At 32.8% G+C, this 13,963-nt stretch overlaps 1 protein-coding gene across 1 annotated transcript in view; it reads right to left on the minus strand.

The window, feature by feature from the left end:
• Positions 1-6,558: 6,558 nt before the first annotated feature.
• LOC136027134 (suppressor of cytokine signaling 5-like) overlaps positions 6,559-13,963 on the minus strand; it is a 30,221-nt gene continuing 22,816 nt past the window's right edge. Inside the window, exon 6 of the mRNA XM_065704099.1 lies at positions 6,559-12,755. Coding sequence (XP_065560171.1) covers positions 12,323-12,755 — 433 coding nt within the window. The 3' untranslated portion in view covers positions 6,559-12,322. The remainder of the gene's footprint in view (positions 12,756-13,963) is intronic.

The following is a 13,963-nucleotide window of genomic DNA, read 5'->3' on the forward strand; positions in this document are numbered from 1 at the left end:
TATATATATATGGTTTTAACTACGTAAAACTTGCGAATATACAACATTCTTTGCTGTCCCATTGTCTTTGCATATAAATAGATTGTCAGGTTTACCGACTCTTGAACATGCAACATATAATGGTCCATGGGAAAACAATCTGTATTCAGATCTATACCTCATGATTCTAATGATTGCCCTTGAGCTTTGTTGATGGTGATTGCTAATCGACCATTCCCTGTCCCGGTGTCCCGGTCGTCATTTACATCCCCCTGTTTCCTCCGGTGTCCCCGTTGTAGTTGTGTCCCTGTGTCCCGGTCGTCATTTATATTCCCTGTGTCCCGGTCGTCATTTGTATCCCGGTGTCCCGGTCTGTATATACATTCGTTTTTTAGTTTTGTTTTTCTCCTTTATTTTTTTCCTTTTTTTTTTCTTTTTTAGCTTATTTAGATTTTTAGATTTTTTAGTTTTTTTATTAGTTTTTAGTTTTTTTTCTTTTTAGTTTTTTTGTCCCGGTCGTCATTTATATCCCCCTGTTTCCCCCGGTGTCCCCGTTGTAGTTGTGTCCCTGTGTCCCGGTCGTCATTTATATTCCCTCTGTCCCGGTCGTCATTTGTATCCCGGTGTACCGGTCTGTATATACATTCGTTTTTTAGTTTTGTTTTTCTCCTTTATTTTTTTCCTTTTTTTTCTTTTTTAGTTTATTTAGATTTTTAGATTTTTTAGTTTTTTTATTAGTTTTTAGTTTTTTTTTCTTTTTAGTTTTTTTGTAGTTTTTACCTTCTTTTTAGTTTTGTTAATTTTTTTTTTTACTTATGTCCTGGTCGTCATTTATACTCCCTATGTCCCGGTGCTTTGTTGATTGCTAATCGAACATTCCTTTTGTCCTGGTCGCTTTCTCTTTGAGTGTCGTCATTTATTTTTTTCTTTTTTAGTTCTTTTAGTTTTTACCTTTTTTAGTTTTTTTTAGTTTTTTAGATGAAAATTTTTTTTAGTTTTTTCCTTTTTTTCTTTTTAGTTTTTTATTGGTTTTTACCTTTATGTTAGCTTATTTTTCAGTTTTTTCCTTTTTTTATTAGTTTTTAGTTTTTTTGTAGTTTTTGCCTTTTTTTAGTTTTTTCAGTTTTTTTTTAGTTTTTTATTGGTTTTTACCTTTATTTTAGCTTATTTTTCAGTTTTTTCCTTTTTTTTAGTTTTTTTTAGTTTTTAGTTTTTTTAGTTTTTTACCTTTTTTTAGTTTTTTTAGTTTTTTAGCTTTTTTATTTTTTTTATTAGTTTTTAGTTTTTTTTGTAGTTTTTGCCTTTTTTTAAGTTTTTTTAGTTTTTTAGCTTTTTTATTAGTTTTTAGTTTTTTTTGTAGTTTTGCCTTTTTTTAGTTTGACAACTTATTTTTATATATATAGATAGTTTTTTTTTTTTACTTATGTCCTGGTCGTCATTTATACTCCCTGTGTCCCGGTGCTTTGTTGATTGCTAATCGAACATTCCTTTTGTCCTGGTCGCTTTCTCTTTGAGTGTCGTCATTTATTAGTTTTTTCCTTTTTTTCTTTTTAGTTTTTTATTGGTTTTTACCTTTATTTTAGCTTATTTTTCAGTTTTTTCCTTTTTTTTAGTTTTTTTTTATTTTTTATTTTTTTTAGTTTTTTACCTTTTTTTAGTTTTTTTAGTTTTTTTAGTTTTTTAGCTTTTTTACTTTTTTTATTAGTTTTTAGTTTTTTTTTTGTAGTTTTTGCCTTTTTTTAGTTTTTTCAGTTTTTTTTTTAGTTTTTTATTGGTTTTTACCTTTATAGTTTTTTTAGTTTTTTAGCTTTTTTATTTTTTTTATTAGTTTTTAGTTTTTTTTGTAGTTTTTGCCTTTTTTTAGTTTTTTCAGTTTTGACGTCACCTGATCCAGTTTTTTCAGGTGACGTCACCTGACACATCCACACATCCACAGACAGACAACTTATTTTTATATATATAGATTGAAACATTATTTTGGACAATACACAAACTATGCACATTATTTATAGCGTCATCAACCAACCTATCCAAATCCACACTATCTTTAGTTTCTGATTCACCTATTTTATTTTGATACATATTTTCGATTGACGACTCCCCTCGAAATGTTCCTTTACATACCTGCTCCATAATCATTTCGTCGACGATTCTATCTAATTGTTTCCCATGATTGTTTCCTGATATGTAGTTTGGCCAAGATGAGCTGGGTGTAGGATCGTTCCATAACTCCTCTGCTGCATTTGACTGATCTATTCCTTGGTTTCTGGGGATGAATTGTCTAACGAAATGTCCTCCACCTCTTCCAGGTGTGTATGTGTTGTTTGGTCCTGAGATGTCCCTGTTAGCGCTGAATGGTCTGAAAAATCTTCCTTTTCTCCTCCCTCGAGGAGACTCTTTGGATTGTTCTCCTCTGGGTCCATGTCCTGCCTTTGGGATCCATCATCCTCTGAAATCTCTGTCTCAATCACGAATCCTGGTGCGACATTCAGAAGCATAATGATCAGGCTTTCCGCAGTAATAGCAGGTGACCCCTTGTCATTTCGGATTTGTCCTTTGGCCTCCTCTTTGCTCTTCCTTATGAAATCGCTTCCCATCGCCATTTGTCTCCTCCCATCTGGGCCGAGAAAAGCTTCTAGACTTGTCCTGCTGATTTTCCTTCAAAATTCTTACTCGCTTTCTACCCCGATCCTTGTTATGTTCTCCTTTTGTTATACTGATCGAAATTTTTTCATTGTTTCATCTATTTGTATTTCTCTTTCTACGAGCATTATTGCTTCTTCTAGTGAATCTGATTTTCGAGAAAATAAAAGTTTAATCAATATTTTTGGCAATCCCTCCGTAAATGCGTGTAATTGTACTTTTTGGATTGTTTCATCTGCGCCAGTTTTTCCTAGCTGCAAACTTACTGGTCGACAAATTTTGTCTGCATACTCCCTAATGCTTATGGAGCTATCAAATGGTACTACTTCTGTTTTTAGTTTTTCGGTCGAACTTGTTTCAATGAACCTAGCTTTAAAAGCTTCTACCAATTTGTCCATACAATCATATGCAGTTTCCATATCTCTAAAAGAATCAAAATATTGCCAGGCACTCCCTCTTAGTCTAGTCGTTAGACACTGCTTCTTAGTCTTAAAGTCACACGGCTGCGTAAGTTCATTGAAGATTTTGAGTCTTTCAATGAACTCATCTACGTCGCTTGTTCCCGCATATTCAGGAATACTTTTCGCTATCTCTAATACCGTAGTGAGAGGGGATATCTTCTTTTTCTGCTCTTCCGTCAAAGACATGACGGAAGAGACCTAGCCCTTGGATGTCTTTTTTTGAGACTCAGTACCGCTGCCACCACTGTAATGCTTTTTGGTCACTTGGGTCGCTGCAATTGAAGACTGTACTAGAGCAACAGCCAACTGCTGAAGTGGATCTTTCTCGGGGGTCCTTAACGCTCATTAAGGCGAGCCCACCGATTTCAAAACACCGAGTACTAGCAGCCACAAATGTTATATCAACAACACCACAGTCGAACACGAATGCCAAGGCAAGTATGCTCTGGGTCCTGACCGAGTTCAAACTAAGAAAATCCAATGTTTTCTTTCTACTACTGTATTAACTGAAAATGCCGGGCAAGCACGAGACAACCAATAACACTTATAAGAACGCCTAATAAAACCTAAACCACCCAAACCACACTTACTTAAGTCTTATGCTATATCCATTTTTCGCAGTATAGATACAAATAGCAAACTTTACTTTTTATACTTTTCCTAAAAACCACATTCTTCCAGCCAGCTACTTTTCTGTGGTTAACTGACGTGCGCTGAACCAGCTAAAACTTGATAAAGATTTTCGAATGGGATTTAACTGGATTTTTGAAAAAGAATATTTTTAACATTTAATCAGTAATAGTTTATATTAAATTTAATTATACTTATTACAATATTCATTTCGATTGACCGCAAGATATTGCCTTTATCTTGGAATCTCATCTCACAGAGTGGCGTTCCAGGTTCTTTTTTGGAGCAAAACTCCAGATAACATCAGAGGTTGTATTCCCATTCGCAATTGAACCATCCACTAATGAGCAGTGAATATGTATTTTACCAACATTTCTTGTAATATTGGGTTAGTACCTGTATTATATTTACATCTTAGTTTAGTTTTATTTTCAAATCCTAAAATAAAACATAAATCACTATTGGAAGATATACTGATTGGGCATCAATCTAGGGATGAATTGAAATAATGAGTTAACAGATAATTGAAGCCCTTTTCATCATACAACCCATTGGGTATAACAACCCTAATCCATTCATCCTTTTTTTTTTCCCACTATTCAAATGTAGTTTTTATATTTATCACTAGTGTTATACCATGAATATCATAGTGTACATTGAGTTAAAGCTATTTCATAATCAGAGTTTTGATCTTAACGTGGTCGGATTAATTGAATAAGACTGTTCGATTTCACTTATGTTACCAATAATAATAATCAAAACCATTTATTAGAAAAGTATTTTTCTTCATAAAATTCAAATTCTTAGATAAGTGTTGGAAATGTACAGTCATTTTTCTTAATAATTTTATCTTTGAATAGTAAATCGAGTAGGTCAATAGCTTCATTTCTCACTTCATCCGATTTATTTCCAGCAGCTCTGCTACCAAGCAAATTGTACAATTTTTCAATCGTATCATTGCGTTCATGTAAATCCCAGTTCCTTGCTGAGGTTGTATAACATCAAAGTTATCTTGAATAGCTTTTAACCTTCTTTTATGGATTTTTATGAACTGAGACATTTTCTCTAATTCACTAGATTTAAAACCTTTCATCGTTCCTCAATATCTCTGATTAAGTGTTCCTGATTCATCTATTGCCTCTTTTAATATCGATAATTTTCTAAATAAAAAATAGATATTTCAAAATAGATTCCCTTAGGATCACAGTCCTTATTAATTTTTCTCAAAAGCTCTTCATCTATCCTAGAATCGACATTGGTAATGAAATTTGGTTTATTCGGGGGTAAAATAACATAACTTACAAATGCAATATGATCTTTAAAACTTAGACATCCATCAACCATGACACTTTACAATACTTGTCCGTTTTCTACGTCCTTTTTCTTACTTAATTTCTTCAATCCATGGATAGTAATTTCCACTTCAGCCATATAACGTGAGGATTCTTTTCTTCAGATTAAAAGGCAGTTTGCTCACTCGCATCCGCCTTTTGATTATTACTATTCCTTTTTTCATGCCATTTATTAAATCCGCTTCTGTTTTCATACCCATTTGCCATTGAGTTATACTGCTGTTTTTACCTCATAGCCTCTACATCTTTCCAGCCTTTAAATCAAAATGCAACTGCTCTAGACGTCAACTATTATTCCAGGTTAGTTGAAATTAATCTCCCCGTTTTTTCAACATCATTCGCAACTGTAAAACCTTAAAAACTAAATTTTTCATTCAGCAGCAAATATTGAAAGGGAATCTCACTTTTCAACAACGAATGATAGATTTCAAAAATTTTGCACTTGTGTAAAATGCAATTCACACAAGAATTAAAAATCTAAGTTATGTAACTAGTAATGATAGTAAAAAAGAGAATCTAAAAGGAATTAATCCACAATTGTGCTCAATTAACCACTGTCATGATTTGAGCCTTAATTAAGATGAAACAGGCAAATTACTGCAGTAATCATGACTAATATTTACCGTATTTTGCTCATAGTGAAAGAAGGCAAAATTCACCTCTGCGATAGTTAAATATAAACTTTGCTCACGCCTACACTTATTAATATTAATATATTATTTACCATTACCAGCATCAGGTAGGCTACTGAACGACTGTTTAGTAAACGACTTTGAAGGCTTGATTACCTTCGCGTGTTTTATCTTCAATTAACAGTACATTTGAAAAAAAAACTGTTTAAAAGAAAGTGAGGAAGAATCACCATTTGAAGCTGATTCATGAATGGAAACTATGATTTCGATTAATATGAATCGTAAAACTTTATTGTGAAAATAAATTTATGAAAACTTTAAAAAATAACCTGAAACTCAACGAAAATGGGGTCACGTCGAAATGGAAATCACACCACTGTGAACTCAACCGAAAACTCAGTTTATGAGAATCACAATCCCTCATCTTGGGCAACAATAAAAATAACTGTTTCGTATGGGAAGAAGTGTCTTTTTTTCTTCTGAAAGACCAACTGTTATGCACGGGAAATAGATAACCTTAGAATTCGTTTCACATTTCAAAAATTTCTCTCTTATATTTCAGAACACACCATTCTGTTTCAGTCTTTTTCTTGTCTTTCAACTGAATTGGAATTCGATCAGTTCGTGATGGGTTCATTTTTCTTTTTCAGTTGCTGCTTTTTTTTGGTCTTAAGACTTAAAACGTTTTCATCATGCCTTAACACACACAATAAGAAGTATAGGTACCTTTCTTTTATGTTATTATTTTCTTCATAGGACTTTGTCCCTCTTATGAGGTCAGCTGACATAAAATAAACTCACCCCCTATATTTGCAGGATCGTCTGACCTACACTATTAGGTAAAAAAAACCAGAAGCAAAATAATTGAAACAAAATGTATTTCTCTCGCCAAGTTTACTTCATAGGACGGTCAAACAAAATTTTAGATAAACAACAAAAATCACTCACAATACAATTCAAAATAGATATTCTAGAACAATGCAACAATTAACCCGGACCTTATGATACCCAGTTTCAAAATTTTTTGATGTATAGAAAATTACCATATATAGAGGAACAGCACAATTAAAATTTTTCAAATAATGGGGTATTTTTAGGGCAATTTTTTGTTTTGTGATCTTTGATTCACAAAGGCAAGTCACCATTTTAAAAAGTTTTCTGACCACGTTAGAAAGCCCAATACAAAGTGAAAACATTTGTTATTAGCCCCTATGATGTTGTAAACGCATTGGATATTTTTGAGAAGCGTCAAATGTATTTGAAAGGTTTAACGCGACCGGCAACTTATCATGACACAGCTTTACACCAATTTTCGGATTGGCTATGACACAAGACGCAAAGTGATGTTCTGTTTTTCTTTTGATATTCTTGTATTGTGTATTTAAAATTTGCCCTCAGCATAAGGTTCTTGAGTAGAATTACTCTCTAGCGTTACTTTGTAGATTAGGACTATATCACATCCTCAGTTTTTATTAATTTTATAATTTAGTGTATGGGTAGCATTCCTTCTATCTTTTTCTTCTTCTTTTTAAATTTCAAAGGTAATCACCGGCCTTGAAGATTTATCTATATGCTTAAAAAGGAAAAACACTATTCATCTCGGACGGATGATTCACAAAAACAACAGAACTTCTCCGTGTCCCGCGCATTTCTCACTCAGTGTCTATTCATGTAGTCTAGTTTGTGAACGTGAATGAGGTTACTATATTACCGTTGTGTTTTATGTATACTCTGAACTGATATTTTTGTTTAAATAGTGGTGGCAAAACTTAACTTCCGGAGAGCTAACGTTCAATCTGAAACTAAAAAATTATAAAAAAAAATCTGAAAAAAAGTGCCAACCCTCACCCGGAATTAAACAACTGTGTCACTAATGAAAATGAATTATTTTCCTACTTTGTTGGATAGCTCAGAGTAAGGATCAGGAGCTCTATGGTTGTTCAGTCACTTACAAAGTTGGTGACCACTGCTATATAGATATTACAAAGGAATGACAGTGAAAAAGAACTAGAAAACAATATGTACAACTGTACACTTCGATATAAACAGAACTATTACAAATTGCACCCTAACCAAACAACTTTGATCTTAAGCTAGAAAAAACAATGAAAACAAAATCCAACGATTCGCGATTTCACAAACAGCTCAGCAAAATAAAAGACCACCTAACCACTGTTATCATACATATGCCATTGGTCTGCATAATTTATTCACAGAGTAATAACAAAAAAAGAGATTTAGCTATAGAAATAATCGTCCGAAGTCTACCCGAGTGAGAAACTCCCAACTAGTTTTTCATATTGCTTCTCAGAATTAGTGCCAACCAAAGTTAACAGCCCTGGAAAATTTATTACTGCTTTTTACCGATTATTACTGTATCCCCAAGTGGTTTCCCTCCTCTTTTTTACAGTTTTCTATCACTGTCTAATTGAAATTTTCATATACTTTCTACTCCTTACTAAGGCTTTTTATGTTTCATTGTAAGACGTTAAATAGTTCTAAAATGGAGGAACTAAACTTTTATATTGTACACCGCCAGAATAGCTGAGAATTAATTGGATAATTTTGATTAAAATAGCAAAATGATGAAATGAATTCAGTAGGTAGGAGATTTTAGCGACATATTTCTCTCTGTAATGGTTTCTCTAATGATTGTTATGGATTAGCAGCACCCTTGACAGGGATTAGGGGTTGCAATTTGAAATTACAGGTGCCCTCCACGGGAGAGGGAAGAGGGACACAAGAAATTTCTGGCTGTAACCTTCAGATGATAAGGAATTGATCAGAAGATTTTACACAGACACTTTAAATATGAATTAGCACAATTTACCTAGAGTTGTCATTTGGACACTTCTTAGCATGAGTTTTTCACTCAGTAGTTTCCTCCCAGTATGTCGTAAGAGATGTGAGATAGACAAGAGCCAACATAAACCAATCAGTTACACTTCCAACTTAACACGAGAGGCGTGATTTTAAAAACAGTCGTAAATGTCCTTACGGGTGGTTTCAAGGTGGGAGCTCAAGTTGTCTAGATCAGTTGGGGACTCTTCGGCGTCCATAAGACCTACCAATATTTACAACTATTTTTCAATACAAAGAATTATATGCAGATCCAACCACAGAAAAAGAGCTTCACTACAAAATTATTTATCAAGAAACAACATTTGAAAAATGAATTTATATAACTATAGTTTCTCAGTGGACTAATTATATTGAAAAAGAAAACAACTGTTTCATAAGAAATTATACAACTGTACAATCATAAAGAGTATATACTTCGCAAAACAGACTTGATCACGACAAAATCTTTTCTCCTAATATAAAAAACAGAAAATTAACGAAGCGACCAAATTAAAATAAACAAAGCTCCGGTCTAAAACTAAGGTAATTTGAATAATTCAACTGTAAAACGATTGGAAGCTACAATCTTCTTTGGCTTAAATAAAGTTTGGGCGGATTTTGAAAAGAGAAGCAGTTGAAACAATTGGAATAAACAGAACTATCAAAGTAGTTACAAAAATACATTTTTGGTGGATTTAACTATGATCGTGAAACTGAAAAAAAAATTAAGGGTAGTAATACAACAAAATTCGGATTTGAAGTAACATATAAAAGAATATCAAATGACAACAAGATTTATATAACAAGATAATTTTACGACTTAGACATTAACAAAAAGAAAAGTCAAAGACTATATACACAAATATACATAAATATCCCATAAATTCGATGCTTATATTTCGGACCTACTGATTAATCTGTCTATTCTAAGCGCAAAGAAAAATTCTTAAGACGATGAGATAGCGCAATAATTATTACTGGATACCTGAACAATATTAACCAAGTATTATATATAATATTGTCTGGCAGACTGAAAAACATATACTTAGTCTGCCGAAGATTATACGTTTGGCAGAGTAAATCATCCAAAATTACAGCGGCGTTTGTAACCAAATGCTTTCCAGCTATCCCTTTCGTAGATAACATTTGTGACCCTCAGTAAAATACCTGATTCTGGAACTGTTTTGAACTTTCTCCTTAATATAGCTTCAAATGAGCTACAGATTATTTATCACTGACTGACCTAATCAAACTACTTCTGAATATTTTTGTTTTCAGAAATCTATCCACCACGTACTCGTGCTATAAAGAGCTACATTTAGCCCACTTTTTAAATAATCAACATTTATCAATGTTTCTGGACCCCTTATTTCATTCGTTTTGCATCATACTTCTCAGCTAAAATCAATTAGAGCCTCTTTTGCTGCAAAAATATTTATGAAAACCAAAGGGCTTGACAACAGCAACTGATTCCACGTTTTATGACTTAAAGACACTAAACATCTGAAAAAGCAATGCCATCTAACATAAAAGGATACTACTTTTGTATGGAACTATGATGTCCTATATTTTTAAGTTCTCACAAATCTTTGATCGACACCTCAAATCTTCTTAAACTGTCTATTTGTTCAGTTTTCTAACGTTAACGTCGTGCGTATCCTAAGGTGTAACTACATGTCTCTACGTCCAGAGTAAGCACTAAGTCTAGACACAAATTATCCAACCAGTTTCCAAAAAAATATTTCAATTTTTTTTTCTTTAACCCACCAGTTTACTTTCAAAACCATTTCACTCATTGCCAAATGTTTATAAAAAAAATATTAGAATCAGTACTATATACTCCTGGCTTTGTTGCAATTAATATTTAAGCATTTTTTACTTCCACGAACGCAAGTCTGTCAAACGAAAACAGAAACAAGATAAGGAAAATTGGTTACTGAAATCCTAGCCTACGAATCTGATAAACAAAAAGTATCAAAATTCTAGCAAATTTTTCCCCTTTTGAAATCTTGGATCCGCCAGTGGTTGGAACCCTGGGCTTAAGAGGGCTGGGGCTAGTTATATAAGTATCTGTATACACAGATACGAGCTCATACGAAAAATTCAAAGTTAGAACTGACATCCATTTGAAAAGAAAATAGTAATACATTTTCATTTTGTTTACCATCATCACATTAAATTTTCCATCAACAATGCGAATGTTCAAAATACAACCCATTGGCGAAAATCAACTCTCATGGCAGTGTGTAAGGGTCTAAATTAATCATGTTTGGGCTTTATGGTTTTTCCGTGCAAAAAGCAAAATGATACATCAGAAGATTCTGTTTCTATTCAAGTATTTCTGGGGAGCTCATATTCATTGTAACAGTTATTTTCAGCAACAAAACTGACATCGTATTTTTTGCGCTTGATTTTAAAGGGCATACGCTATGGATAAATTCGATACAGAACGAACAAGTCTATTTTGTTTCGGACTTAGGGATGAGTAATTCTAGTAACGTATCAAAACCAAAATTTCAAGACAGACACATTTCAAGCATGTAGACAATTTGGCTAATGAAACCTTTGCGTGCTATCATCAAGTTTGATGTATCCTTCGAATTTGATACAAATATTTTTCCATCTATAATAACCATTAAATTTAACTTTGAACCACTGGTACATTTTGAAAGAAAAAATCAGCCTTTCAATCAATTTCAATTGACATCCCCCATCTATTCAATGAGAAAAAAGTAACATATTCCCCAAAAAAAGGCAACAATATCCTTTAAATAATGTGAATTTAATTCAGCCCATTATTAAAACTAAAATGGTTAGTCCCACAATATATTCATTGAAATGATGCACGCTCCTATTTTCATTTATACGTGTTTATAAATGCAACTAAGCAAAATTAGTTTAGCTACAGCTCAAATCCAGAAAAGCATATCCATAAAATTACCAATTAGAAAATCAGCATTTGTAAATTTATCTATAGGCAGTTTTTTAGACTACTTGCCATTGAAATGGGTAGGCAAGAACAGACTTAAGCTAAAATCATTTGTACCCTGTTGTTTAGCTCTTTCTTAACTTATTATACTCTGTACCTATTTCTTCGTTCAAAATTCCCTCCAAGCAGTCCATTATTTTGAACGCGTTTGGCAAGTAATAAACATAAGCAATATAATCCGGATGTTCAAAATATTAAATCCATTAAATTTGAAGTGGAGGGTTGCCTAAAACCAGCTCATTATAGTACAGTTCTCCTTTACATTTAATCAGGTTATTTTTTTCACAACTCTGAAATTCTAGCTTACTCTTTGCACGGACTTTCTTCGACTTTTAACAAAAGAAATGTCATTCATTCTACATCCCAAATTTTACAATCTCCTTGTAAATACAGCCAATAATCAAACTTAAATACGTCCAGCTACTCTTTAGCTCAACTTTATTTAAGTCCTTTGAGACTGGAATTAATTAGGTATTACTTTAATTTTTTAAATTTTGAAATATGTTGCTTAAAATGGAGCTTTATATGTCTTATATATGTCACAGTATTGTATTAATTTGTTCACTATTTATTAATTTGTAATATCTTACTTAACATAGCACGTCAAAAGTACCTTGGGATATCAAATATGTTTTTTGTCAAAATAATAGGATACTTTGCACCAATAAATAATTGAAGACTTAACTATGGTTACTCAACACATTCAACAAACAAATGCCATTTACTCTTAAGGAAAATATTGAAGATCTTTATACAAAGAGGTAGGGTTCAACTTGTTTTAGCAAAAGTGAAGGACTACTCAATGTCCAGCCTTCGAACCCTAATCCTCTGTCTATAATGGTATTCCTTCAGGTACACTTTTAAGGATCTAGGCAGCTGCAGACATGAAATCCCATCATATGTTGTAGAGCTACATATCACAGCACGACACATATGCTGAAGTGAAAACACAAATGTTCGATGAAGAGGAATTGTCAGCATGGGCTCAAAGAACATACAACAGCTTGGATCTTTGTAATGCTCCATGAGGCCGCACACTGTAGGACTTGCAAAAACTCCTGGATCGTGAGAGTCGAAACTAAACTTATGATTCCATTGTTCAATTCGAGCGTGGAGGGACCGACTGTAGCGTCTGAAACTCACGGAAAAAAGATATTCTTCCTGAGCAGAGTCTCGCAGTAGGAATGTACCATCGGGCTTGTTATCAAGTAACCGTTCAGCTTCGTATCTAAAAGAGCAAAGTTAAATAAAGCGCTGCAGTGTCTTACTAAAGAAATGCATAAAGAGGCGAAAAAGAAGAGGTTAAAACACATTAATCCAAAATCAGGTATGACCGTTTTATTTAAGTTCCGTTAACTCCTAACTCTATCCTCCTAATCCTAAAGAGCGCATTCAAAGAAACAGTTTTTGATAATAAATATTTCACAAAATCATCTACAATATTGCCTTATAATGCTTTGACTTCTCCAAGGAACTATCGATAATGAAGGTAAAGTTCTTTATACCCCCTTATTCAAAGAGCCAATCAGGTTGAGGTTGAGAAAAGCAGGAAAAAAATTGCCTCTCCTTAACCCCCCAAATAAATTCACTGTTCCCAAGTCATCACCCGCCTCCCGCCCTTAGACCTGGCCTCCTCGTTCTGCCTGAACAATATTCCATTTTTGCACAATAGAATTTTTCATTCAAAAATACGGAAGAAACTTTCTCCCCTACGTAATTGAAATGTTAAATGAGTAAATTCCCTGTCCCTTATTCCTTTTCTTTTGTTTACCATATATTGTTGAAAATTCATTTTATTAATCTCTGAACGCGCTAATTTTAGTCCTTTTTTGCTAATCACTTTATGTATGAGATATTTTGTCTTTGTTCAACTTCACTTGTCTATTTTATCTGTGTTTTCTATTTTGTGCTTGGTATAAAAAGTAAATTCGGCTCCAGTAGAGTTGATTTTTTCTGAAATAAATTATAATTTGTGATATATTCCAAATGACTTGTCTTAGGCCACAAACGAGGATTTGGTTTAAATTTTTGTGGTTGTATCTAATTGAGTCATAGCCTTATATGAAGAATAGAAGACAAACAACTCTATCACACACGTAAAAAAAGACTATTAATTCCACGATACACGTAAAATGTACAAAAAGAACAAAAAACAAACTTACACAGTGTATGTTTTTTGTAACATATAATAAGATTGTAAAATTATAATTCAAAGTTTATACAAACTGACAAACATGCATGCATATATATATATATATATATATATATATATATATATATATATATATATATATATATATATATATATATATTTCCGTCTTTCTCATCATCTGAAACCATCGAGTGTTCTTGATGGCTTGGAAAATGATTTTGATTTATTTATTGATAAGTGGTGTAAGAAAGAGAATAAAAATAAAGAGAGTTTTCAAAGTTGGA

Source organism: Artemia franciscana, chromosome 5 (genome assembly GCF_032884065.1).
Source record: "Artemia franciscana chromosome 5, ASM3288406v1, whole genome shotgun sequence".
NCBI lineage: Eukaryota > Metazoa > Arthropoda > Branchiopoda > Anostraca > Artemiidae > Artemia > Artemia franciscana.